The sequence below is a fragment of the Pavona decussata genome, unplaced genomic scaffold (genome assembly GCF_977016875.1).
Source record: "Pavona decussata unplaced genomic scaffold, jaPavDecu1.1 SCAFFOLD_56, whole genome shotgun sequence".
NCBI classification, from domain to species: domain Eukaryota; kingdom Metazoa; phylum Cnidaria; class Anthozoa; order Scleractinia; family Agariciidae; genus Pavona; species Pavona decussata.
The window spans coordinates 1215001-1242976 of NW_028145478.1; the positions used below are offsets into that span (position 1 = coordinate 1215001).

Below are 27976 nucleotides of genomic sequence, written 5' to 3' on the forward strand. Positions count from 1 at the left end.
TGAAACTTCTTCAGTCCAGAATGAAACTTCTTCAGACAAGAATGAAACTTCTTCAAACAAGAATGAAACTTCTTCAGACAAAAATTAAACTTCTTCAAACAAGAATGAAACTTCTTCAGACAAGAATGAAACTTCTTCAGTCAAGAATGAAACTTCTTCAGAAAAGAATGAAACTTCTTCAGGCAAGAATGGAACTTCTTCAGGCAAGAATGAAACTTTTTCAGACAAGAATGAAACTTCTTCAGTCAAGAATGAAACTTCTTTAGACAAGAATGAAACCTCTTCAAACAAGAATGAACGTTCTTCTTTCTTCTTTCAAGAAAGTAACTTGTTCAGGCACGAATAGAACTTCTGTCAAGGGTTGCGAATGCAATATCATATGCCAAGGATTGAACTTCTTTCATTACGAAGGGAACTCGTCTAAGAATTGTTCAGGTTACGATCGTCATCATCGTTATCTGTCAGAATAATGAAGCTGCCCGGTCAAGATCGGACGTTTTGCTCCCAAAAGTTAACCAATTGCTGGTTTAAAACGAATTCCTTCTAACAAAACCAAAAGGGCTGATAAAGGCTTCTACTTTGTCATTAACTATAAGAAGCATTACTATTGAAGCCACGATCGTCATTTGATATCATGTTGCTTTGTTTAATTAGTTCAAACTTTCTATTTTCCCCTCAGAACGATGTATCATTGCTGAGAGATTTAACGTCCACACTACAGAGTAAAGTCGTTGAACTGCAAAAGAGTCCGTATGCAAGCGGGACACAATCCAAATCTAAATTGGATGTAATGTACGTAAAACTCTATATCTAACAACCCACAATTAAAGTTGTCATAGTATGGTAAATAATATGTCCTTACTTTCTGTATCCTTTTATGACTGTTGAAGTACCAAGGAGGGATACCAGTATTGCGGTAATCCAAATGTTACAAGAGTCCCTTGGAAGGTGGTTGTTGTAGGCTGTCTCCTAAGACAAGAAACTTTTTTTCTGTGTACTAGTGAACCGTTAGTTAATCTTAGTAAAATATGATGGTTTCAACTGGAATGCTTATATCGGGGATGAGAAATGGGGGGTTGGGGGGAGTCAGTGGATGGGATGGGGGAGGTAGTTATACTCCTGGCTGCGGCATGAAATGCAATAGTATCACTATTGTTTATGCAAACATTTTTGAAACAAATGATCATATTTGGTTGATTTCCATTCTTTTACTTGTTATTAGGTACAACGGTGCTGTTCAACTGTTCGACGACTTGCGACAAAGTGAGGACGAATTTACATGTTGTGGAAATCTTTTTCATCTCACCCTTTTACTTTTTACGTATCACATCGTAAATGGGACTAATCCTGCAAATTATTTCAAAACGGGTTCCTATTAACAAATTCAATTCAACTCAATAATGGAAAAACCAGGTTTGGGACAGTCCACTTTCTTGGCCAAACATGATCTTCTCCTTCCCCGAATTTGTTGTTTATTTTTTTTACATCTCACCTCCCCACAAATATCTCAGCATTGGTGGGAAAGGGAAGAGGGGGGGGAGGCATGCCCTAATGGTTAAGGTGGAGAACTTGACATCAAATGGTGAATTATTTTTGTGATCGCTAGCTGGATGTTTTAACGATACTGCCCGAGTTCAACTCCCAGCCACGCTTGTAATATAATCAAATGGTCTTCCTCCTGCTCCTGCCAGTTGTGACTTTGTTTCCAATGTTATCTGGGGCCGACTTCTGTTTTTTTTCGAAAGAGAGAGTTTTAATTTGCCATGCACGTTTATGTTTGGGTCAGGGAGAGAGCCAAACCAGAAATGTTTGAAAAAGTCTGTTTTCGTTTGTATCAATGGGTCATTTTGTAAAGGAATAACATGAAGTTATGCTAATATTCAAAATTGCTAATTTTCTTCCTCAAAAACATGTCACAAATCACGTATAAAAAGCCGTTGGTCAGTTCCTGTTGTGTGGCTATTGTTCAACGTCAAATTTTTTTTTGTTGATTTGTGTTTGTGCCAGTCAGATTATAAGGCTGTGTATAAGAACTGGGCTTCTTTGGCTTTTTTTTCCCCACTTCCCAGACTGAACACTTGTGTTTTTCAGGTGATAGGCGGCCAGCGAATTCGAAAAAGATGGTGGCAATCGTTCTGCAATTCCTTGCTCAGAAGGAAAAGCTTCACAAAGACATTTTCACAAATTTGAGGTAAATAGAGCAGGTGGGGATTAGGCAAGTGAGTTTAATTTTCGTTCTTACCTACAAACGCTTGCGAACACTTGTGATTGTCAAGAATTGTCGTTTTAGTTACAGTTAGCTTTTTTTGAACTTTAGTTGTTCTTTTACTAGACGTTTTTCTTGAGGAAATAAATGGAAATATATATCACATCCATGCCGATCGTAACACATGTACGGGTAGATAACAGCCACTGATGTAGGCGTCATGAGTTGTTCGCACGCCACATCTTTACGAAATGGGTTCCATTTCCTAGTCGTAGGGTCGTATTACCACGACATTACTCGTGTAGCACGTGACAAAGTTTTACTGGGTCGTCCAATCATAAACTGCCATTGAAAAAAAGATTGAAAAAATTCTGGGATTGTAAGTAAAAATTGCCCAAAGTACACATTTTGAAAAGAGGATTTATTGCGCAATACCCCCCATCCCCCCCAAAAAAAACAATGTGTTATCCAGCTGAAATATTATCTCCTGAAAAGTCAAAGCTGATTGCTGCGTTTGAGAGATTGAATTTCTGAAAGTTTGTTACTTACTGCTTTTCAGAAAAAATGCAAAAAAATCACGCTGATACGACGTTTCGTTGTTTTTAAGTAAACATCATTATTACCTGTGAAGGAGATGACAGTTCGAGGGTGAAAATTGAATATGAATTGGAAAGTAATTGAGATTGTTATGACTCTTAGATATATATTAAATAACTTGGAGAAGATAGAGTCCGGTTGCATGTCCAGAGTTGGTTTGAGTTATTTCATTAACAGCTTTTCGTGAATGAGGCAATCGAATTTAGTTCGGCTCTTTTCAAGTACTCAAAAATCCGGTTTCACCATTTCTTGCTCCTCGAAGGTTTGTGAAGAAGATAGCTTGATGGCGTTGGTAAATGTATCTGGAAAGCAGCGTTTTCCATCGTTTATAAAACCTACGGACACTTGTGATTGTCAAGAATTGTCGTTTTAGTTACAGTTAGCTTTTTTTTTAACTTGTTATTTTACTGGACGTTTTTCTTGAATTCCTTTATAGTAAAGTCATTTCCTGCAAACGAGAGATCCGTGCAGTGATGATTAAACTTCTTCAAGCAAAATCTAAGATTGTGCAAAGAACAGAGGAACTCAAAGAGGTTTGTTCATATTAACTAACAATTTTCTCGTAGTTTATTTTCGTTGCATAACGTCACTTTATTATCCCCCATGCCCACTCGAATAATCGACCCCCATTCCATTCATTTCATGATTAAAAACTGACATATTGGATAACGCAGTTCCAGAGCTTTGATTGGTTTAGCAGCCATGGTATAGAAGTCATTATATATGGTAAGAGTACACGTCAGGGGGAAAAGAAAAGTCATTAAATCAGAAAAATTTAACTAGTTTTCGCGGTTGTTTTTAATAAAACAGTTATTCCACTCGGGCTTGTTGGATACGAGATGATTATAGCCGTTGACTATCTGTCATCTCATATCCAGCGCGCGCTCGAGGAATAATAACCTCTTACTAACCGAGCGCGAGGGCCGTACTGGGGAATATTGGCCCGAGGTCGTGACAGTACGGACCGAGCGCAGCGAGGTCCGTACAAAAACGACCGAGGGCCAATATTCCCCAGTACGGCTCGAGCAAGCTAGGTTAGTAAGTAGTTTATTATATGGCATCATTTCTTTGGCCGAACGGACACTTCCGGTTGTTTCATTCAAGTCAACTTCCGGCGTGATGTCAGCGATGTGAGGGATTTTTCCCGCTTTTGATGATCATGACGCGAGCATCACAGAAACGAAAAGAACGATTTATAACACGAGTTCTAAAACACTTGTGTGGTTTATTTTATGCTGAAAAGATCAAGCATCTGCTGACTTAAGAAAGGGAAAAAATCACAAAACAGGAAATCAGCGGAATTTGAAAATGTAAAGTTTACAGAGTAAAAAAAACTGACTTCTTGTGAGAAGAAAGGTCGACAGTCAATCATCGTCGTCACTTTCAATAACAAGTCGACGCTTTTTTTCGGTCTGTACAAATTTCACATTTCCATGAAAGATCTGGAAAGTGCAGCCACTGATGGAACCAATGTTAGCTCCTGCAAAGACCGGAGCGGCGGAGGATAGTAGTGGATCAACGCTAGACTTCATCATGGAATTTACGGCCGTGCTGGTTAAGGAGGCTCGAAAGGGTTTCTGAAAGCTCATAAACATGTCAAAACAAAACAACACTGAAATTTTACCCCTTAAGTCTCTGAAACAAATTGTAGCTAAGCTTTTAACAGGGTTGTTAAAGTTTCATTTAAGACAACTTATGACGTCATATGCGTTGTCATGGTAACCGTAACTCTCTAGAGACATACTCCTCAAAAGTCACTTTTTCAAAGTTATCTTAAAAACTAACTCGGTGACCTATACTTTTTATCAGCGTTTTTGATAGTTAGCATTTAGAGCCCCCAGGGCTATTCGTGTATTAATGTCATAAGCCATGGGCCCACACTTCCCTGCTCTGTGTTGCATTGAAGTTGACACTTTGTTTATTGCTTTGCAATATCCACATCTGATGGTAAATATGCTTGCTGCTCCTTTGCATTCTTCACTAACAAAGTTCTTCCATGCCAAGGGTCCTTTAGGTAATAAAATAATTTTGTATCATTGGTTGTCCGGAAACAGATATTATTTTTTTGTACATCTCAACTTTGGTAGGGTTTTACTCTGTTCCAGAGTGTAAGAGAATGTAACTAGTATTCATGGTATATTTGCAGTACATTTGATCTGCAAATACTGTTGTTTATGTGATCTCAGTCAGAAAAAAAACTAAATAAATGTTATTCGCATAAAGCCTTTTTTGACGAATTATACATTATCCAGGGTCTTATTTAATTATAGTGTGAAGTGATTGAATCTATTTCAAACTCCGTACATGTATTTTTGTCAAGTTAGAAACTTTGTAAACTGTATAATTACTTGTAGTTGTTGGGGTTAAATAATGGGAACTTTTCAATGCTTTGTTGTAATTATAGTTGAGTTTCTTTTGAATAAACCTTTGGAAAACGATGTAGAATTGTACTAGTAAAAACTCAAACGAAAAAAGCCGAGCCTCAGAAGAAACCGTATTCATAAAACAATGCTTACCTTTGTCACAAGTTTTACACCTGTCAAACCCATCTGCCAGCGCCTCCATGTCAATAATTCTTGACCCGACTACATGTACCTTTTGACTGTTTTCTTTGTCTGACTCCTGTGTGCACATGAATGGTGGAGTTTGAATGTTTTGCAATATTTTGACGACATTAAACAGCCGCACAACCAAAAATAATTAAAACCATGTTTAGCGTAGTGTTATAAATTTGTACGTACCACATTTTGTCGTCTTGTTTTTTTGCGGGGCAAAAAATCATCGATCGCGAGTGCTGGAGCATCATCGTCAAGACGTCGCTTTTCTACCGACTTTCTTGCCTGAATTAACTTATTAGCGGAGCACACACTTCTCGCAACGGTTTTTTTTGTAACAAACTTCCCCTTTTTATTACGCAAATAGCCACATTCATCCTCGGACAATTTGGGACCGGCGATGTTAATTTCACTTACGGCAGCCATTGTTGTTTACAACGCGCGTCACGCAATTTCGCGGGAGGATCGCGCGTGGGATACAGTCATTTGGATCCAATCTCCCGCGGACATAAAACCCTTTCGAGCCTCCTTAAGGCGTTTTCACTGGAAGAACACGAGGCCATTTGAAGGTCTTGAACACTTGAAACCGTCGATTCTTCACTACCGGAATGGGCCCTGCTGAGTGTTAACGACATTCTTCTTTGATGAGTGGAGCTTGCCGACTTGTACGACTGGAGACTTTCCGTGTTTTTGTGGCCACTGAGCTGAGCAACAAAGTTCTCGGGAATATCAGCATCGAGCAGCCTGGAGATACACGTTTTACGCACTGAGTGGTTGGTAATTTGTTTTCCCTCTCTTTGAAGACCAGCTTTTTGGGCTGCTGTGGACAACAATTTCCCGATTTCATTCTTTCCGAGAGGCGACTTCATGTACCAAACATTATCTTTCGAGCTTCTATTATGCCGTACTGCTAAATAAAATGGGGACTCTGGTTTGTTCATTTCTACTGGTCTGTGGCTTTTGAACGTTTTGTAGAACTTCACTGGACATCGTTCTGTCTTGGTAGCGTAAACCTTTGGTTGAAAAGCCCTTCGGTGACCTTTTTCTTGACCATGACGAGTCTTCGTGCCTCGTTCTGCAAGCCAAACAAGCATTTCTCCACCATCTTTATCTTCTTGGAGCTGAACATCTCCCCAGCGCAGCTTTCGGCTTTCGTCTCTCGCCCGAAAACCGAAGTGAAGAGACAAGAGCCACCAAACTGTTCGCTGCAGCGAAACTGGATTGTGATCACCAAATTCTCCTTTTTTAAAGAGAGCATCTTCTTCATCGTCTTCGAGTGCCGTGGCAGCTTGCGGTTTGTTACCTTTACCGTGTTCATGAACAAGCGACTTGCGTTTCGCAGAGAGAACTTTCCTCGACTTTGCAAAGTCCTTGTCCTTCAATATGTTAACTGAAGAACCTTTCTCACTTAAATATCTTTGGATACTTCGTTGAAAACCAGATATGGTGTCTGGTTCGTACTCTTCTCCATTTTTCTTTTGGATATTCATGAAGAACTTGCACAGGAGGTGGTCAAGTTCGGGCGCAGGTAAGCTTTCGACCGTTTTTCCACTCATGCCAATTGTTTCCATGTAGCGGGAGAGAGTGTTCATGTCCGTTGTAGTTTTCTTGGTAGTATTGGCACTTTTCTGGTTCTTAATAAAGCCTTCTATTTCCTCTTGGCTCTCGCTTATGCGGTTTGCCTCGATGCTCGTCTCATCGAAGTCTTTGTCTGGATAATAAAACTCACTTGGCGAGTGTTCGAATTCTTCGTCGTCTTCCATGTTGTCAGTTAGACTCAAACTAAGAAACAGTTACTTTTTAAAATTATATTTTGCTTTTACCAAGGATTTTAACGCATTTTTTCTTACTCTTTGTGTTTCGCGCGGCTTTGAATTTCCCGGGAGCAAAAACAATACACAAACGGACCGTTTCCATGGTAATGGTCCGTACTGTAAAATCCCGACCGAAAATTAGCCAATGAGAGCGCACCATTTGACCTAAGAATTGCTTGCCATATAATAATTGTTAAATATTTGTAACATTCACTCCACTCGAGTAATCCTTCCTCCAACTCCACCATTTTCACTTCAAACATAAAAACCCTTTCAGCTGCGATGCGAAAACCCGGTTCATGTGCGTACGCATGGTAGAACCTGTAAACTGATGGCGAATCAACTTTTTTTTTTGTCAGATGCAACGACAGAGACAAGCTGATCTATGGAAACTTCTTCAATCAAAGGTTCTTGGTTTAATCTCCTTTATTTGTTTTCATCTTTGCTAAATTCTTTAGATGGGTAGAGTTTAGCAATACATAACCACCACTACATTTCTAAATTTCTAAATTCCAATTCCAATTCGACCTGGAACGCACGGACACCTTTGAACGAGTTCCTAGAGCTCTTTGGTGCTTCGTGGGTAAATAAATTACATGTAGATTTTTTTTACAGGATTACCAGGACTTTTAGGAAGGATTAGTCATAAGACATCAATGCGGTCTAAGCCAGAAACATTTTTCTTTGCAAAATAAATCAAATGTTGTCAAGAGCACAACAAGCAAGGATACAAAAATGATCCTAGAATATTCCTATAAATTGATTAAATAAAACGATTAGAAACAAAAACAAACAGAATAATTATTTTAACTGTGTCAAAGTATTTTTACGTATTTTACTTAAAAGTACGAAAGTTCTGATGGAAGAAAGTCAAATAAAAAATTGAAAATAAACACTTTGAAACTGCTCAGTGGCACAAGTTGGACCCGTGCTATATCGATGTTTTAGCTCATCCAAGTTGACACAAATTTTTAAAATCTATTAAAGAACTGTCAGTCGAACATTGTACCCATATTTTCTGGAACTTCCTTCTGTACCAGAAGTCGAAAAAGTATGAATTCTGCGTTGCGTCCTTAGTGGATTACAGTTTTGGAGGTATATTTCAAACTTCCTCCATTTAATTAAGTTTTTAGACATTACCACGTGACCAAGATGCAGCCAATGAGGAAGCGTGGTTTTGTTCCTCAATGCTACGTAGTGTCATATGTCACGTGATGTTTTTTTTTTTTGTCTTTAGAAACACAGAGGTCAGGATGGCCGCCGTGTTTCAAGTGGATCGTATTCATCACTTTCCTCCCTTACAAGTTCAAGGTATGAAACTCGTATTATACTAAAGGATAAGGGGTTAGGTTCTAAAGAAATTGCGGTGTTGCGTCGGTCGGGAGTGGAATAACGCTCGAAACATCAGCACTTCAATCTCTTTACGGTGACTAAATTACCTTATCAACTCTTTTTATAAAACCGAACTTTCGTTATTATATTACAGGTGTTCCTCTGGCACCAAAACTTGAGTGAAATTATTACATAATGAAGCATAACTTGACATTTTGTAATCCGTAAATCGATTCATTATCAATCTAGCAAAAACGAAGAAAAGTTTTATAATGTACACAAGAGAAAGGGTCATATTAAAAGGGCCCCATTAAACACTTCTCCTCAAACTAGTACTGTTATAGGATTCTTTTTAATGTCAGACAAATTTAGAAGAAGTCACTTCTAATTTGTTTTTTTTTTTTGTTTAGTTGTAGTGCACAATCCATTGTTCTCATAGAGGAGAGTTCCAGAAGTTTCGAAAAGTAAGTTGATACGTTATTTATAGGAGAGACCCTTTCTCAGAGGTTACTGACTTAAAAGAACCCTCGATATCGAGCAAAATATTTGCGTTACGCGCGCAATACGGGAGGCATACAGTCAGTACTGGGAAAAGCGCATGGGAAGCACGTTGTGCTGTGCCCCGTTTGGAATGGATTTTTCTTTTTCGCCCTTGCTCTGATTGGTTGGAGCATGTTGCAAACGTTTCTGGAATCGATTTAAGCAAAGGTGTTTTTGTCCCTACTAATGTTAATTAACATCACCATCGCCTCATCATCATCATCATCACCATCAGTGGTAAACCAGGCAATAGTTGTTGGTCGTGTAAACGTTGTTTTATTTTCCCAATGTTTAAAAACCATATCCTATCCATCTCGAGATGAAACTGTACCTTACTAAATCCCGATAAGAAATGAAATTACTGTTGAAAGTGGGGACTGCGGTGTGGAGGGTCCTATCCCACTTTTTTTATACAGTTGTTTTTAAGATGTGAAGTTTACCAATTCGTGTCTTCGTTTTCTGTCTTCATTTGTATTCGCTATTGTTGCTGTATCCCCTAAGCATTAGGTAATATTTTCACAGATTTGTATCCGCATCACTATTATTTCTACAATTTAAAATCAACGTTTCTTTGTTATCTACTTCATATATAGTCAAAAATTTGTAAGCATCCTTGAACTGACGATGGATACTTAGTATCAGAAACATGTCTTCCAAACTTAAATGTTGTGTCGTGTTTTTGAAATGTCTAATATTTCTATTTTCTTTTGAACGTTAAGGGACTGTGTACTGTCTGGTTGACATAACTATATGTCTTGGTGATATCCTACTGAAAATCAAGAAATTAAACAGTAAACAGATCTCTCTTTGCAAGCTAACGCGTTTGTCAGTGTTTTTCTGTAGGGTATATGATGATTCTTAGGGAACTGAAAACTTATTTAACCGGCCATTTCTCTTTTAATTCTTTGTTTCCAACCTCGTTTCTAGTGCTTTTCTCTCTTAAATTGCGAAAAGCCGTGGAAACGAGTTTGCTTTGTTTGGCTTCAGGTGCTGCTCATTCTCCGTTTTTCCTTGCAGGTTTGGAGAAATGTTAAACAAGCTGAAAATCGATCAGATCAACGACACAGAGGTATTGTACTTTTTGCATCAGTTGTTCATGACTGCTTTCTTTGTAAGCGGCTAATTAGGTACAGAAACGAGCTTGCTAAAGTCACGGCAAGACTCAGTAAGGGGTGGAAGATTTTAGAGGGACAGGGGGATCAAACATGAATCTAACACCAGGTTGTTAAGAGCAGCCCACATGTTCTCGTTGCCGTTGTCGTTGTGTTTGCTTAAGGTCCCTTGTGGAGACGTTCAGATCTGAGTACAAGCACAAGTTTGAGTACGAGAAGGACTTTCAAATGTCAAACCAGACACGCTTTTTTTACTTCTTCAAGACGTTTTCCCTCGAATGATTGGAGAAAGTTTTATTCAAATGTTTTTTGACAAAAAGTAATGGTTTACTGCGGCTAGTGCTACTGTAGTGTTTGTAAAATTATCAGACAAAGTACCTTATCGTACCGTTTACATGTAATCGGGCTGATTTGGCCCAATTGGAGAAAGAAAATCGTGGAAGTTAATCGACCGGATTTATAAATATCTGGGACAGCGTAGCAGATTTTGAAGCTGACCGATTTTCACTCCGCGCTGCATCAACAAAAAACGAAATTGGCAGACAAATTGTAACGTGTTAATTATTCTATGCGATGGGATTATCGGGTCGATATTAAGTGTTTTTTTTTTCCAAAGTTCTGTGTCACAAAGAAGGTGTTTGAAAAGCTTTAGAAGACCGTCCGTCGAGAACTCAGAAAAACTTTCCTGGTTCGTGTACTCATTTGTAATGACTTTTTTTGTTGCAGGATCTTGACTGGGAATTCCTCGAGGATGAAAGCGACTCAGACGACAAAGCCAGCTTTTAAAGACGAGATAAAGATTTTAATGTCCTCCTGTATTGCTCTACGTTTTGTATTGTAAAATACTCGACAGAAAAGAGTAGTTTTATTACTGTAAAGATGGCTATGGTCTGTTACCATTTAGACAGCCACTGGATATGAACAAGCACTCATTCTGATCAGCACCTGTTAAGTAAGAAATCAGCTCTCATCCCACAAGTAGGGACGTCCGGCGGTATTGCGAAACAGTTGCTTACAACATTTCCCATGATACAGGCGTGGTATATCTTATATATAAAACAATCGTTTAACTTAAGGCCCGTTTAAACGATTTCAACATTCGTTTAACAAAAGTTGAACGAATGTTGAACGGAGTGTTCCAACGGCTTCAACCCCAATCCACCTTTTCGAGAGCAAAGGAATGTTGTATGGATGTTGAATGGAAGTTTAAACGGATTTAATTTTGATTCAACAAGCTTTCAACATTTTTTTACCCTTTCAACAATGTTGAACGACCTGTTCAAAGGCCCCCAACATTTGGTTCAACAGAGTGTTGAACGTATGTTGAACTAAATGTTGAAATCGTTTAAACGGACCTTTAGTCTATAGGCTGTGCAGCTTGTTAGTGATAACGCGAAACAGGGCTACATGCTTTTTCATGAGATAGGGATGGTACGCGCGTTTAGATTGGTTTAAAACCATCTGCTATATTGTATAATAGAGAAAATTATTTTGGAAGTCTGTTTCATCAAAGAAGTAGAAAGCGTTTTCATGTTTCCAGCTTTGGGAGATCCGCAAGACTGGAATCCGTTAGTTTTCCTTGAACTCGGCAGTAATTAAAATTATAAAAACTTCCAAGATTACAAGACGTTTACGGTTGCCCATTATTATACTGCAAAGTCCTCTTCTTTGTTTTCTGAAAAAATGTAGACTTCGCTCTAGTCTTAGTTATTAAGAAGTCTTTGAGCAATTCGTTTGATCGCCCTAAGCTTGAGGAACTTTAATTCTTAACGAAAAGAATATTCAGACGATGAGTTAACATTTTTTTGCTGCTGAGTAAAATATACAGTAATAATTAATTGTAATAATCAGGTTTCCTTTTTTTGTAGAGCGCGCCTTCTCGCACGGGTGGATCCAATAATCAAATTATTGGGGTTTTTTCCAAAGCAAGTTTTATGTTCTTTCTTGTTTGTTATTATTGGCTGTATTTATCGTGAAAGACGACTAATTCGCCTGAGTCGCATTATTCGTCAAGATAAAATCGGGACGCATAAAACAGGCGCTTAGCGAGAACTTTCTAACCTCAAAACCAAGGCTCCGACAATATGGCGGCGAAGTGTAAGGAATCTCGTGCTCGTAAGCGAGTGTTCCAACGATGAATTGCGTCAGTTTGCTAAGGTGCTTATCGGTGAAGATGATTTTTTTTGAAGTTAGACACACGAGCATTGAAAAGGTCCTCTAACCTTGAAATGTTTGAGGAAATTAAGAAGAAATTTAATAAATGCCTATGAAAGAGACTCATTTCGTTTTCGAACATCATTTGGCCGTAGCAAGACTTGAAGATTGCAAAAATATCTGCAACTGTTGGTCTTTGATTTGACATAAATGTAATGCACGACAAACGCTAGCCATTTTGTCCCGCCACGGGGGTTATTATGCCCAATCCATCTCGTCATAATTTTATTCGTCTGCTGCTGCTTTGTGTGTCGCTGATTTATCTTGAATAGACGCATGCGCCTGAGACGAATTGTGCGTCTTACAAGATAAATAGGGCCATTGATTTTTACGATGATGTTACTTTCCGCTACCAAGTAGTGTACAATAAATAAAATTAACTTTGGAATCTAGTGCAACTGTGATGTAATCAATGTTGTCAGATTCTGTAGATTGGTTCCTTTATACATAACTATGCTCAGGAAACCATTATGGGCTCCTGCCATGCTTTGTAGGTGTAACTGATGGCAGTCGTCGCCAAGCAACAAAAATTACGTTATTTGAGACTTTGTCTTCAAGCAACTTTTTGGTGCTTTTATCTCTTGAACGCTGCACTTGTTACTTCGCTGGCACTGCTGTCTTGGTGAGCGCAATGACCATCAAATCAAACTATTCAACCTAGACAACTTTTAGCCAAAATTAGAAAAAATCTGTAAGAGTGTTTTCAGGTAAATGATCCTTTTTTATGGGCTGATTTTAGTTATTGTTGCATTTTTTGAAAATCGCAAGAAAAATAAAACTTATAACTCCTCTTTTTTGTCCAAAGGTCAGTTTTTATCACAGCGAATTCGAACATTCTAAAACTACCTTGAGCTTCTTAGGTGTCTGCGATGTCAAGTTATTTGTGTTTTAAAACGGCTAAAATATGTCGAAAAGCTTGTATTAAATTTGCACAAATCAAAATATATCAGAGAAGCCTTTACAGATTTTACTTTCCAATTGTGAGACGTTTATAGAATAATAATTCGATTTGATGTTCGAGCAATTTTAGGTTTAAAAACCATTTCGGGTGAAAACTGATTTTGCGTGGTCAAGTCTGCTGAGGCCTTGTATTGTAGACTTCCATAATAAGCGGTAAGAGAGCCCGGTTTGAGGGAACCTTGTATGGGAGGCTTATACCCCATTCACACCAAGGCCTAAACACGTTTGAAAAGCTGTTTAGTTAAACACAGTTTAAAATTGTTTCCTCCATAAAAGCTGCTTTCGGATTTTAGTAGACTACAGACTTAGCACAAATGAAAGCACAAGTTAAAGTTTACTTGAATCCAATGTCAGAGCCAATTGTTCAGCTTTCTGTTACCAATTTTCATTTTGTTAAACCATGTTTTGTAGGTGTGAATGGAGCTTTAGTATGGGTGCCTGGTACAGGGGGACTTGACATGGGGAGGGGGGTGGTGGTATGGGGACCCTGGGCTATGGGATGGGGGGCCTGCCATGGCAGGTCTGATATGGGGGGCGTGGGATTGTATGGAACGTTCCAAACCCTGCTCGGATCTCTTTTAGAGGAGAAGCAAGTGTCAGACGTCTCTTTACGTGTGAATAAACCAAACTGTTTGCAGGGCTGATATGCTACATGAGCAGTTGTGGCAGGGTTGAGTGACCCCTTTTTGTCATTTTGTGATTACAATGGCAATGCCCTCGTTTACGAGGATTAAAGGGAAGATTCAGTTTCTACACTGGACGTTTCTAAGCCGACTTATGCCAAATCTTTAGTCTATTCGGGTCGTTTCGTTGCAAGTCGATTCGTTTCGATACATATCTTCCAGTAATCGATTCGATACAGTTGAAGTTGTTTCGATACCAACAACTGTATATGTACAAAGAGGTCTGAAACCGATTATTAATTGACAACTAAAAGTCAAAAAAACCTGTTTTGAACATTTTTTGTTAAATCATAAAATCGCATCTCCATAACATAATTATGAAGGTACCATGTTTCTCATTGGCTCTTTGATTGCGTTTGCGTGACTTGACCAACCTTGGAGCGAGGCTGAAATGGACACAGAGGGAGACTGGGGTGAGAGGGAAAGAAAACATCAAAGATGGCGGACGAGCGCGATCCGTCAGAAAGAGTACGGAAACTTGTGCTATTTGCTGGTCAAGTACATGTTGATAACAGCATAGCACCCAAGAAATACTTTAGATCAGGCATTGAAATGGAGAAAATGGTAAGTTATAGTTCTTTACCGTATGTAAAATTTACCAAGTCGCTATAGGCGATCGTATCCCACTATCCCAAAGTTAAAAGCTTATAATGTGAATGTTTGGTATTTTGCTGAGCAAAAATTATATGCTTTTTTCTTTTACGTGAACCCATTTATCATTGTTTTAGAGTATAAAGAAAATAAAAGTTTTTTGAAACTTTGGGGGCGATATATTCATTTTGATTTTGCGCAAGAAAATACGGGCTTGATGCGTTGAACTTATTAAAGTCATCTGCTAAATTGGGAACTGAAGTCATTTATAAAAATGACAGAATAGTGATGATGCGTTTTTATTATTCAACAGAAGGAGGTATTCGAATAAAAACCAGAGAGATCTTGCGGTAAAGGTGCAAATGAAGGCATATCTGTAAAAAGATTTCCCTGGTCATTGCATAGAAAAGCCATCAAATTAGCCACTAGAAAGTGTAATTAAGTTAGGACAGTCTATCAAAAATTTTTTTGCTATCAATTCATGACAATTGGCAGTAGTTTTTAGCTCAAACTAGCCAAATATGTTTTTTAGATTGCAACATTTTGAGGATTTAGCTGTCAAAGTTGTTTAAAAAATTAAAATTTGTTCAATATTTGTGGCCAATTTTAGTACTTTAATATCAATTCAAGTACACCGATAGCTGAGAGCTGAGAGTAAACAACCACAGTATCTCCGATCAGTTGGTACAGTTACACTGGATATGCTCAACACCTTGTCCTAGTTTAGGTGACTGCATTATTGGGTTTACCTACTGAAGTTAATCCAATGACCTTGACTCCTACACCTTCTCACTATAAATCTAGTCATGAATCTACTTGTAGGATGCTTAAGATGCTTAAGAGCTCACACAGTTGTATTGAACACTGTTAACAAGGGAGTAGGGGTGTGTAATCCATGGTATGTGGTCTGGTCTGTTTGTAACGTTCATTCATGGGCAGCTGGAGGGGATGAGATCATAGATAGACTGTCAATAACAGCTGCTACAATTTATTGTATTTGTCTCAAGAAGAGGCAATGATTGACAAATCTGGGACTTTGCAAGACAAGCAATTAGTATTTTGCTTGCATGTTGATGACTTGGCATTGTGAAAATAATTAGAAGCCTGAGCCTGACACCTCTGGGACTTTCACAGGTTTGAGTATGAGATGTCAAATTGAAGTTAATATCATTATGTGCTTGCAGAAAATAAACATTGCAAGATCGCTTCACCAAAAAATAGACTTTTTACAGTCCTTCATGCATTTCATTCATATGTAATCAGGGAACAGGAAAGGGAGGAATCATTTTGGTAGTTTTAGCACTATTTCCAGGTTGGACTCTGAGATGCAGAGAACCACTTAAAAACTGGGGCCTTGAGATCTATCTACATATATGACATTCAACTAGAATTTTGCAAGGTGCATATTTTTTGAAAGACCTAATTGCCACCTCTCAACATGTTTTGCATCTGATCTCATCCACAATTATTGAATTGTTATAATAAATTATTGGTGTGTGGACAGTAATTTTGAGATGAGATAACATCATAAGTGTTTAACCACTTTATCCTGGAAGTTAAAAATACCAGCTAGGACTGATAATTTTTATATTAAAATATTTTTTCCTGCATTGTTGCACCTCAGGCAAACATTTATCATGATGAAGGGGATTTGGAACGTGCATTCATTTTATATTCAAAGTTTATCACGTGAGTAGATCAGCTACTGGTAAGATAAGAAGATAGATAAATTTAATGAATATGCTTCCTCTGTGGGTTGATAATATTGTACTGTACACACAATGCACCTATCAATGTTAAGTTGCAAGAGCAGGGGGTGGTGGGGGGAAGGCTCCCTAAAACCAACTTAACTGCACACTGTCTCTCTATACCTGGGGTAAACCTGGGATTGGTCTAGCATTCTATCCAGAGGGGAGTTAACTGTAATACTCTTTGGTAATGCTCCGAGATGCCTCTTGCTGCAGAAGCCAGGTTAAGGTTCAACCATGTGGGCTAAGGTGCACCTTTAATCCTACCTCAAGTCTGTGACTGTAACAAGCTTGAGAAGTGCTTAATTTTAATGATTTAAAAAGTTTTAATTCCTAATTTGTGAAAATTAATTCCTTTGACTGTGGACCCAGAGTAGTTAAAATGGTATGATTTCAAACTAGTCAGACAATTAGTTTTATTAATTTTTGTCTTTTATTCAGGTTATGCATTTTTATTTTATAACTTTTATTTTATAACAAAGGAAAATAAAAAATAAACTTGTTCGTAATTATTTTGACCTAAAATTCATCTATTTACAGCATGTTTGAGGTTGATTCATGTAGATCATGGATAAGCTTCAGTCACATGTTACACACTCAGTATCAACATTATCAACCTTAAAATATTAAGTGTTCATTCTGTGTCCATTTTGTCTTGTTAGGCTGTTTGTGGAGAAACTTCCTGCACATCCAGAGTATACCAAGGTAGCAACAGTGGATAAAGCAAATAACAAGAAGGTATTAACTTAAAAGATGTAAAAAAGACAATAATCAAGCTTCAAGGATTTATTCAAAACCTGCATGAGTGTAGGGACAGAGTGTTCTGAACATCCTGCTTGCCAATTGGTACTCAGCTGTGGCTCTTCTTGCTGGCTGCCTCCTGTACTGACTTTGCAAATATTTCCTTATTTCTCCAGCTGACTGTCCCTTCACAAATTCCATTTTTTTTATCCTTGTTCTTGTTCTCTTCCCTCCCAGTTCCCAGCTCCTTAAATTTCTGGTCCTACCCTCCCTTATTCCCAGCCCCATTTCCTCACAAAACAAACATTATATATTACACTGTATGTATTGTTACAGCCACTGTTAGTACCTGAAAAGCTATGTTTATTAATAGTGGGGTGTAAGAGGGGATGGACTGTGCTGCTCAATAGCTGTCATTCAAATTATTGAGTGATCTAACATATGATAAATTTCACTTAAGAGCAAGGCTTTGGACAAGAGGTCAACTATTTATGTGACTATAAGATTAAAAGATATTTTAGGCAACAAAGTTTTATTTTTATCATAAATTAACACTGATGGTCCGTGAACTTAAAATACAGCAGATTATCAGTTTAACAATAGAGATACTGGCAATTCTAGTGGGTTGAGGTCAACCAATCACAGTACATGTAATTAAGACATTTTGAACCCGTTGAACTAAACTTCTTAATTTCTAAATTTTGTGTTTTGAGTGCTGCTCTGAGTCATGATTGACAGCCGTGAAAATGCATCTGTTTTTGTGTCCTCAAAATTTAGAATTTGTGTTTTATTGAAAGGGATAGTAAGTCATGTTTAGTTCTTGTGAAAGTGGACATGGAGTAATAAAAATTTTCTGTTTTGGAACTTTAGGGGAAGGTCTGCACAGACACAGACAAAGTTGAAAAAAATAAGAGAAAAGCAAGACAACATGATTTAGCTTGAGCACATGCTTAGGTAACAGCATATACAGTCATGTAAGCTTTCATTTTACAACAGTCTATGAAGTATTTATAGTTTTTTTTTCTTGTGTGTTCTTCAGAGCCTGAGAAGGGTGTTCAGTGCGGCAGAGGAACTGAAAGGAGTTTTAAAGGAAAAATATCAACGTGAATATGAAGAGTTCATTGCCCAAGAGGCTAAAAAGGTGAGCATCAATACCATACCAATTGTCAGTTTACTTTACCATTATCAGTTAAAAATTCTACTGCTGGTGACGATTGATCTACTGTAACATAAATGTGACCATTGGCAATTGACTTAGTATTCACACTGTATATGTATGTTTTAACTTAAGGACAAAAATTTTTTTTGGTCCTCTCCAGTTCTATGTGGAGTCTGTACACAACCTTCATTGGTCAGGTTGTGGGATATAAAAGTCCAAAATAATGTCCTAGCACTTATAGGTCTGTGATTTCCTTAACATAAAAGGACAATCATGCACCTCGCCAGGTTCACATCACCTAAATTGGAGAGGCAAATGTGTTGTTACAGATGTAAAATATGGTCAGCTAGCATTTTTATGAAGCCAACAACAGCTTGTAAATTCAGGAAATAAGAGTTCCATTTCCTAAATAGTCTGTGACTTAAATTTTCAGCTTAATGTACAGATCACGTGGTTATTAAATTTGCCATTGTTAGACAATTGCCAATTGGATCCTGTCAGTAATGTAGGGTCTACAAGGCCTTGGGTCAGGGTCATGACCTTTGTTTCTATAAGCAAGGCGTGCTGTGTAACAGTAACCTGGTATCCTAGGGCAACCAAGAAAAAATGCTCTGAGCACCTAAATTTTTTACAGCAGCACCTAACACTTCACATGTTGAGCTCCTAACTTCTGAGCTTTTGGCCTTGTAGGCTCCTTGAAATTTTTCTTAGGCAACAGCCTCGATAAGAGTATCAGGGTTCGTATGCCATGACTGTGAACAAAATAAATGGTTACTTAGTACTTTCCTGTCCAACCACTCACCCTGTCAATCTTTACATTAAAGAAAGAAGAGGAAGAAGCTAAAAGGAGAGAACTTGAGCGAGCACAAGCAGAAGAAAGAGCAAGGAAGCAACAGGAGGCTCAGAGAATGGCACAACAACAGAACAACTCAGTAACTCATGACATAGATATGCCGACAGTTATTCCCAGTGCACCTTTACTGATTGGGGACTATCCCACCCCACCCACGTCACATCAGGAGTCATTTGTCAGTGACCACTCAGCTGTGGGTGACAATCAGCGTGAACACAGTAGACCCAGTGATGCTGGACAGACTGTGCAACCACCCAGCTTCTCTTCACTGTATTCTGTACCCACCCCAAGGTAAGAAAAATTTAATCTTCTGTGGTGAATTAGTTCTAAGTCAAGAGTTTGGAGTTGTACTGTCTTTTTGGTTAACAAAATACTGTAATGAAAAATAGTGGATACTAATTCAGCTTCCTGTTAATTTGTAATTTGGTACTCCGTCTAGGGCAACATTTTAATTGGTATTTTTTTGGGGGAGAGGGGGTGGGGGGAGCTTGGTGGGGGTTGTTTAAGGGACGTTAGAAAGGGTGGGGTCTGGTTCATATAGTCTTTCTATGTTTGGTTTATGCTTTTGCCATAATGTTTTGATAATCTTCCTTTCCTGAAGTGCTGTCTTTAGACAATCAGACCACCTACATGTATGCATAGGCAATCAGTAAGTTGGCCTGTTAGTCAGCCACTGGGTAACGCTAGTTTACTTCATCTCAAAGGTAATATTTAAGTTTTAATGAACAAAAGTGTGATAGCATCTTTCTTTGACTGCTGTGTGTTTTAGTGCTCCAGCAGTGGACAGGTCAACTAAGCCAGTCATGTCCACAGGTTAGTACTTCACTCTTTTATCATAAGTTATGTCCCTGATAAGTAACCTTTGCAAGCAAATGGAAAACATTTTTTAAAGGTGCTGCTTTGGGTATTAAGTAACAGGTCTTTCAGTTACACTATAACTAATTGCTCTCACAACTACATGTACATAATTTTTGTACTGCTAACACCTCCAATTTTGGTTATTTTAATTTTTGCTTGGGGGGAGGGCTAATTTGACATAAACCTGAACCTAGCAAAATTGTTATGTTCAGAACTTGCTCCCCTTTTTAATGAAAAGATGTGGAACAAAGAAAGACGTTTTTATGGAAAATAAAAAAGTTCTAAGGATTCCTTTTCTATCGTTTGTGTAGACTGAATTGTTGGCCATCATGTGCCCATCATGGTTATCAAACTAAATCATTTTTAAAAGGGACAAAGTGGATGACTATGCACATGTAGATGAAACAAAAGTTTGGAGACAGGTTGTTCAGGGTAACCCAGTAATCTGACAGAAGCAGCAAACATTAATTTTGGCAGGGAAATTGGTAAAGTAAATAACTCTAACTTAGTCTGGGATCCTAGTTCTTGGGCTTTGTACTTCTTGGATTTTTTTGTGCAATGTAGATGTAACACATATCAAACATAATGATGAGTGTTTCATCTGATTTTCAAAAAGAGGAGCAGCCAAGTTTAACTAACTTTGAGGTATTTGGAAATCAGATGAAACACTTTTTGGAGTGTTTGATAAAGCTTCTCAAACCATTAATAATTCTTGGAGAAATTCAAAATTAAGTTCACCAAATTGTACGATCATTAATTTCACATTTCCAAACCCCCTTTGCGGTTGTGATTTCCTTTGTTTTCTCTTCATGAATAATTAATGAGTTCGAGAAGTAATATTAATATCAAATGCTAATAGATAATATATCAACCAAAGAGACTTAACAGACTTGACAACCCACTGACAGCTACAACTCTTCTAAACAACTCCTTTGTTTAACCACTTATAGATACATCCTCAACAAGTGGTCTCAGAAAGATTCACATCCCTGGAGATCTTGTTAGCCGCTTTCTACGTCTTGCATCAGAGAACACCCGAAAGAACTTGGAAACTTGTGGCATTCTTACTGGCCGCCTTGTAAGTGACATCAACTCTTGGGGGGTGGAGTACTCCCTATAGAAGACTTAACGGGGAGGCTCCGCCCAAACATTGTACTTTAACAGGTTGAAGGTATATAAAAGGCTAGGTTAGGGATTTCACAAGCTAAGTGAAGTGCAGAAAAGGGTAGGGAAAACTGTCATTTAGGTATTGAAAGGGCCTTTCAAAATACCTCCAACAGACCAACTGAAAACAACATACAGTTTTTATACTGTTGGTATGTGAAAGGGGGTACCATTTTGCTATTAAATGGTATATGAAAGAGTTTCCGTACCTTTTCTGTCAAAAATGGTATTTTAATAATGGTAAATATAAAGGTAAGGGTTTGGACCTTGGGGGTGGAACCTCCCAATAAAAAACGTTCTTGAATGAGATGTAGTTTATTATTTTTTGTGCACCAAGAAGTTTAATTTGTACTTTTCTCAGTTATAGGCAAATCTTTGTTTACACTTTTTGCCTCATTAACATACGCTTATCAGTATCTGATGGCACTAATAAAATAAAAACTCTGAATATTGAAAGGGCATAACAGTGTCAGTTTTTGCTGACAATTTGAGCCCAATACATGGAATGGTTTCGGAGAAATCCTCTTCTAAAAACTCAAAATTGTACAGAGAATGTATGGCTCATTAACTTTTTTGCCACCCAGCAATTTGCCTATTGAATACTGCAATAGTTTAACTGGCCAATTTGGAACAATATTTGCAAAATCTTAACCACCACCCCTCCCTGCCAAATTTAAGACATGTATTTCAGTACTACCTAACAGTAAATGTTCACTTGCTGAAAATTTCCAGCAAAACAATATTGTGTATCTTTGAATATCAAAATATTGTAACTGGCCAGAGAGCGTACTTCATCGACAGAAGTCAAACTCTCGAATCCCTAGGTAGAAATAGGAGAGATGATACATGAACATTTGTTCCAGTCTTCCATCCTCCAATGTTATGTTGTTTTCTCAAATTTCTTATTACGTTTATTTTTTTTTTTCATTTTCTGTTTTGTAACATTAGCTATTTTGCTCATGCCTATTGGCAATTTCATATTGTGATGTTTTTGGTTTTGTTAATTTAGCCTATGTTATTATGGTATCTAATTTCATGCCCTCCTGTTTTAAATTGTAACACCTTTTGCCATAGGGTCAGTTCCAAAAATACCCTGAAGAAGAAAGTCCAAGCCTTTCAAAATCATTGCAAAAATATATTTCCCTAACCATGAACTTAGCCTTGCTCTTCTTTGCATTATTTGTTCTACAATTTGTTGCTGATTAGATTTCAAGTTTGCAAGGTTCTTTATTTCGACATATTAATTAAACACAAAGAACAGGAAGTAGGGAGAAAGGAATGTGGAGGTGTGAAAACAAAAACCCATCCTTTACTACATGATCCGGTACTTTTATTTTGTCATGGTGGTCCTTCCAAACACAGTTACTGGTTTTCACTGACTAGAGCAAACGTTTACTTGTATTATTTCCAGCAAAACAACATGTTCTGCATCACTCATCTGGTGATTCCAAAACAAACTGCAACATCAGATTCCTGCACCACTTTGAATGAGGAAGAACTGTTTGAATTGCAAGATTCTCATGACCTCATTACATTGGGCTGGATACATGTAAGTATACCCATGTTGCTTACAGGGTTTGGGAGATGGAATGTTAGAAGTATGTCTTGTTCTAATGCATCTAATTTGCCTAGCAAGGTTAGGAGGGGGAATTATGAGGGAAGTTTGTTTTCTTGTGCCTTACCCTATAGGGAAAATAGCTAGGGGCCTTTGATACTTGATGTGAATGAAGGGGAAACCAACCAAATAAGAATAACTGACATTTCGTTTGGGGGGGGGGGGGGGCACTTTTCTGCAACCACAGAAAGCTTTAACTGGAGTTGTTGCACTCCACTTACACATGTAGCATAAAAATGAGATGAAAACATTTCCTTGCATGTGAGCAACACCACGTATCAAAATAAACAATGAACAGTCATAAAGTGCGAGCAGGCCAACCAACTGTAAAACACCCTCAAGAGTACATTGTTTTCATTAATTTTTGCAATATTATCAGGATTCTTGATGGTGATTATATGGGCTCAACTCCTTAATTTGTCATTTAGACTGAAGCCCGCTATAAATCTAGGGCTCCAAAGGCAGGTATCATGTTCAGAGGAAATGGGTGCCAGTGCCCAGGTCCCAGCTCCTAAAAAAACTCCTGGAGGATGGACAGCTTCCATTAACAATTTAACAAACTAAATTTAGTTTCGGTTAAAAAAATACCCTTTCAAATAACAATGTCATCAACCAAAACTATCACCAGACATCACTCAGACATGTTTAAAATTTATCTTCCAGACACACCCATCGCAGACCAGCTTTATGTCAAGTGTAGATCTCCACACTCACTGTAGCTATCAACTGATCATGCCTGAAGCAATCGCTATTGTTTGCTCTCCAAAGTTTAATGAGTAAGTAAGACTTATTAGTATGTTTTGAATTTGCCAGTTGTTACACGACGTTTTTCACACCCTAGTTTTCACACACTGCTGTGTGAGCTACGCACAGCTGACTGCTTAGTATTAACCAGCGATCAGGCATTCTTTTTGGGGGGGAGCATGAAAGTGTGGCAGCGGAAGAGTTGGCGGTCGGTAGATTCTTTTTTTCTTCATTTTGCCGACTGCTGACTCTCACGCTGCCACTGTGACTTTCGCGCTACCCTGAAAAAAAGAATGCCTGATCACAGGTTAGCTTGGTACAGAAAGTAATAATTTATTATGAACAGAAATGATTACACTAAATGAATACACCTTTAAGTGAAAAATAAACATTGAAAAAAGATTGAAAAGAGATTGAAAAAACCAAGGGTGATGTTACTTTATGATTGTTTGAAAGATTTTCTATCATGTCTGTTATTATGGAAAATTAACCTCCAAATACATAAGCATATAAATATTTAGTCACTGAAATTAAAACATATTAGACTCAATTGCATATTTTGTAAATTTTTCTAGGACTGGAGTGTTTTCACTTACCCCAGAGTATGGTCTGCAGTTTATTTTGAATTGTAGAAAGCCAGGTTTTCACCCACATCCTAAGGAACCTCCTATATATGAGGTATGACTTCATTGTTTCCAGAAGAGATCTGTTTGGAGTTAGGTGTCCTGTGCATTACCCCCTGACCCATCCCACACCATTTGCTTACCCAGAGTAACCTTGCTGCCTGTCTCCCTATAGCCTTGTTTGGCTCATCACATCACGCAATCGTCATTCATGGGAGGATTGCGTGACGTGATGAGCCAAAGAACATCTGCGTGGGAAGCTAGTCTTCCCACCATCTCATGCTTGTTTGCAAAAGGAAAGGTGTTAAAAGATCATGTAATGATTTAGACTTAATACAATTTCTTGGCCAGAATTATTACTTAACCGTAACTATAATCCCACAGTGATGAAGTAAAATGTCATAGCCCTGATCTACAGCCATTCGGTCTTGTTAATGGGTTGGTCAGATTAATAGGTGTTTCATTACTGCTCTCCATATGGTACTGCTTTGGGAGAATTAGTTTGAACATCATAACAGATTTATCTGTCATCATCATTTCCTTGATTTTAGTGACCCATGTTTGATTGTGAAGTAATAGCCCACTTTGAAAAAGAGTGATGGTCTGGGTCGAGAGTAGATGCCCAAGCGATTGTGGGAAGGTTTGGGGGACGTTGGCTATTATTATCGTCCCCCCAAACAATCCCACAATCACTTGGGCAGTTACTCTCGACCCAGGCCATCACTCATTTTCAAAGTGGACTATATTGTAAGGAGAATTTATATGCTGGTCACTAGTGGGGCCCCAAATGGTTCAAATAAGGGGGCCATAGTAGAGATTGTATTAAGTAGAGTCACACTGTTCTAATGTACTCTTCCTATTCCCTATTCCTCTTTCAGGAGAGTTCACACATATTATGGGACAAGGTTGCCAGAGTTGATGTTGTAGATCTGAGATTAAAGAATTAAAAAATATTACCGGTATTAACCCTGGCAAATAAGTTACTACTTTAAGATAAAAAAAAAAAAAATAAGTGCATTATCATAAAATATGATAGGTGTTGAATATTAGAGCGTAAGTGGATAAGTAATTGGTCTCTTGATGAATGTGTAATCATTTTTGAGGGTCAATGTTGATTTTTCCTAGTAGTAAAGGAAATTCTTATTGGGTGAAATCATAGCAACAAAGAAAATATTTTGTTGATGAGAACGTGAAGGGCCATGACTTAATTAGTTTGCCACAAAAAAAAACTTTTAAATAGTTATTTTGAATTCATTTAATTAAAAAAACAGAGAACAAGTGGCAAGGAAGCCCAAGTGTACATAGTATTGCGCTTGTTTGAACCCAATAGAAATGTTGAACAAATAGGATTGGGAGCTACATGTACACAAAAGAAAAAAAGCAGTCTTGTATGCATCTTTTACTTTTACCAGTAATTTGTATCATAACTAAATTTTGGTGCACTTTTGATGATGATGCCTAGAAGGTATCCCTAGAGCAGCTTGTAATAACATCAAACATGTCAATAGATACTGACAGTGGGATGTGTCAGACTGAAATTTAACTGAAATTTCAACTTCCAAAATCAACAACTGTGGTCCGAATGTTTCATACTCATCTGCAATTCAGTCTAAGCTCTCAGAAATTGAAACTAAAAGTGCACAGAATGCATGTCTCTTGGTTGAACACAAACTTAAAGAAAAAAAATGTTTTAGGCTTTGCCTTTCTTTGCTGGCCGTATCATGTCTCAGTGGATGTTTCAGGCTTTGCCCTTCTTCAGTGAACACATCCACAGACCTTGGGCAAAGCCCAAATGTTTGGCATTAATTTTTTGTATAAACTTTTATTTCAACTAATTTTATTCTTCATAGTTCTTGTGCATTCTTTGCTTGTTTAGCAAGCAAAACTGGGCTCATGCATGCATGAAACATTCAGTATGCCACTTCAAATACAAACATTTGGGAAAAAGTTATAAAGTACAATTTTCTATGGGTGAAAAAAACACAAGACCTACTGGATTACTTTTTGTCATATTGCCAGAGGAGTTAAAAAAGTTAAGTACTTTTCAACAAAGCAATAAAAACGTTAGGTCACCAACTTAGTGGTGAAATGATGGAAGATTCCAAAAATTGTATCTGATCACGTGGACAAACACACATCTTTGTAACTTAATTCTTTAAGGCTAGTTGTGACGTCAGAGGTAACCCTGGCAACAGGTCAGCTCTAGGAAAAGGACCTCTAAATTTCAGGTTTTGCAAATTATCTCAAAAACTAAGTTGGTGACCTACCATTTATATTGCTTTGTTCGAAAGCGCCATGCCATACATTCTTCAAATTCACTGGCAAGATGACAAAAAGTTATCCAGGAGATTTTCTGCTTTGTATCACCTACAGAAAATTCTACTAGCAGCTTTCTCTGAAACGTTTCTATTTGAAGTGGCATAATGCATGCAAAAGATCAAGATAGGTCACCTTGCAAAATTTTGAGTAAAAACTATTGTTCCCTACAGCTTTTATTTTCGGGTTGTGCGATTTTACGCTGCATTTCCTCTTCCGTTGTTCTGTGGGTGCTAATTCGATAGACATTTTGATTCAATCAACTGACACTTACACCTTTAGTTAGCTATAGCGAGGGTGGGTTACGCGCACGTGGCTAAAAACCCCGTTGAGCCTCCTTCAGAGAGTGGCCACTTCCATTCTTGGGTTGTTTGTCATTTCGTGGGGAAAAGTGAATGTGTAACAAGCCCAAAAAATGTCTGCATGGGAGGCTAGGCACTTGACCATTGATCAAAATGATTATTTCACAGAAAAAAAGAACATTCTCTTGAGGCCTTGTTATCACAATTTTTTTTATTGTCAGCCAGATGCTGTGTTGCAAACCTTCAGAACTACTCGTAATTTACATGTCTATAGAAGTATTGTAAACATTCTATAACAACTCTCAATAAATAACATTAATATTGAGAAAAATTCTTAATTCCATCTGCATAAATTTATTGGGCCAGCTAAACGGACCCATTATCTTGATTTCCCTCACTGTAACATACAGGAATTCAGACTGGTTAGAATTTTGAAACAAAGATTTAAATCAGTAAACTTTACATTTGGAGAACTTTTGTGCTAACTGTATTGTGATTTCCAATGACAAAAGAAACTAGTGAAAATGCGCTATTGCCAGGATGTTCTTTTTGGCAACTTTTATTCCCCTTGAATGCCTAGTGCATGGTTTAGATTATCACGCATCATCTTATTCCTTAAGCCCCCTTCTGCACTGGTCAGAAGCAGGGAGTAGAGAGGAATGAAGGCTCCAGTGGGTAACTGGGTTTAAAATCAAAAGCTGTTATTTTCTTTAGCTTGCAAATCCAGCTGCATTTCATTACCTCTGGCTGCTACTGGAATTCAAGTAAGAACTCTCTTGTGGAAATGCTCGTGGCAGCCATGAGTATTGAGTAAGGCAGCTGTATTTGCAGCAAATTCTCATCTGAGAGGGTGGGAATTTACAATGATTATCAAAAAACTGAGCCATGTAGGAAATGGCACTGAGGAAAAGGAAAATTGCAAATCATTGCAAGTTCTTACAATAAGCAGTGGAAGAAAGTGATAAACATGTTGATCACATTTCAAAAATGAAGAGGGTTGAAAATAGCAAGTTTTTGACTTAGAGCAGTTTTAGGAAACAACAGTAATTTATTAATTTTATGGTATTTGACTTTGTGTAAACTGCCTAATGTGTTTCATCACTTTTCGAAAAGGAGTGTTTGATGATAGAAAACCTATCAGAATGTGATTTCCCTTACACTGCCTTAGATTCATGCATCACTATGGAGAAAGCATAGTGATGTCTTAATTTTTCACAAGTTTCTGCAGTTTATTTCAACCTCTACCAGC

The 27976-nt window shown here is 37.9% G+C and overlaps 2 protein-coding genes across 2 annotated transcripts in view; both read left to right on the forward strand.

Moving 5' to 3' along the window:
• LOC146480070 (inhibitor of nuclear factor kappa-B kinase subunit alpha-like) overlaps positions 1-12763 on the forward strand; it is a 44306-nt gene extending 31543 nt beyond the window's left edge. The window contains exons 20-28 of the mRNA XM_085110153.1: positions 680-792; positions 1223-1263; positions 2092-2191; positions 3240-3336; positions 7532-7579; positions 8410-8483; positions 8915-8968; positions 10062-10113; positions 10883-12763. Coding sequence (XP_084966279.1) covers positions 680-792; positions 1223-1263; positions 2092-2191; positions 3240-3336; positions 7532-7579; positions 8410-8483; positions 8915-8968; positions 10062-10113; positions 10883-10942 — 639 coding nt within the window. The 3' untranslated portion in view covers positions 10943-12763. The remainder of the gene's footprint in view (positions 1-679; positions 793-1222; positions 1264-2091; positions 2192-3239; positions 3337-7531; positions 7580-8409; positions 8484-8914; positions 8969-10061; positions 10114-10882) is intronic.
• Positions 12764-14434: 1671 nt separating this feature from the next.
• LOC146480071 (STAM-binding protein-like) lies at positions 14435-27058 on the forward strand. Its single transcript, XM_085110159.1, has 11 exons — positions 14435-14577; positions 16229-16293; positions 17015-17090; positions 18133-18234; positions 19077-19396; positions 19875-19918; positions 20914-21041; positions 22539-22676; positions 23406-23518; positions 24062-24164; positions 24988-27058. Exons 1-11 carry the CDS (start codon positions 14452-14454, stop codon positions 25054-25056), a joined length of 1284 nt encoding a protein of 427 aa, XP_084966285.1. The 5' UTR covers positions 14435-14451; the 3' UTR covers positions 25057-27058.
• Positions 27059-27976: the final 918 nt, after the last annotated feature.

Bases quoted from the DNA above. Each gene is read 5' to 3' on its own strand.
- LOC146480071 (XM_085110159.1), top strand. From the start codon at position 14,452: ATGGCGGACGAGCGCGATCCGTCAGAAAGAGTACGGAAACTTGTGCTA. The intron at 18,235-19,076 runs GTGAGCATCAAT...TTTACATTAAAG, and splicing joins TTGCCCAAGAGGCTAAAAAG to AAAGAAGAGGAAGAAGCTAA. The intron at 23,519-24,061 runs GTAAGTAAGACT...AAATTTTTCTAG, and splicing joins TGCTCTCCAAAGTTTAATGA to GACTGGAGTGTTTTCACTTA.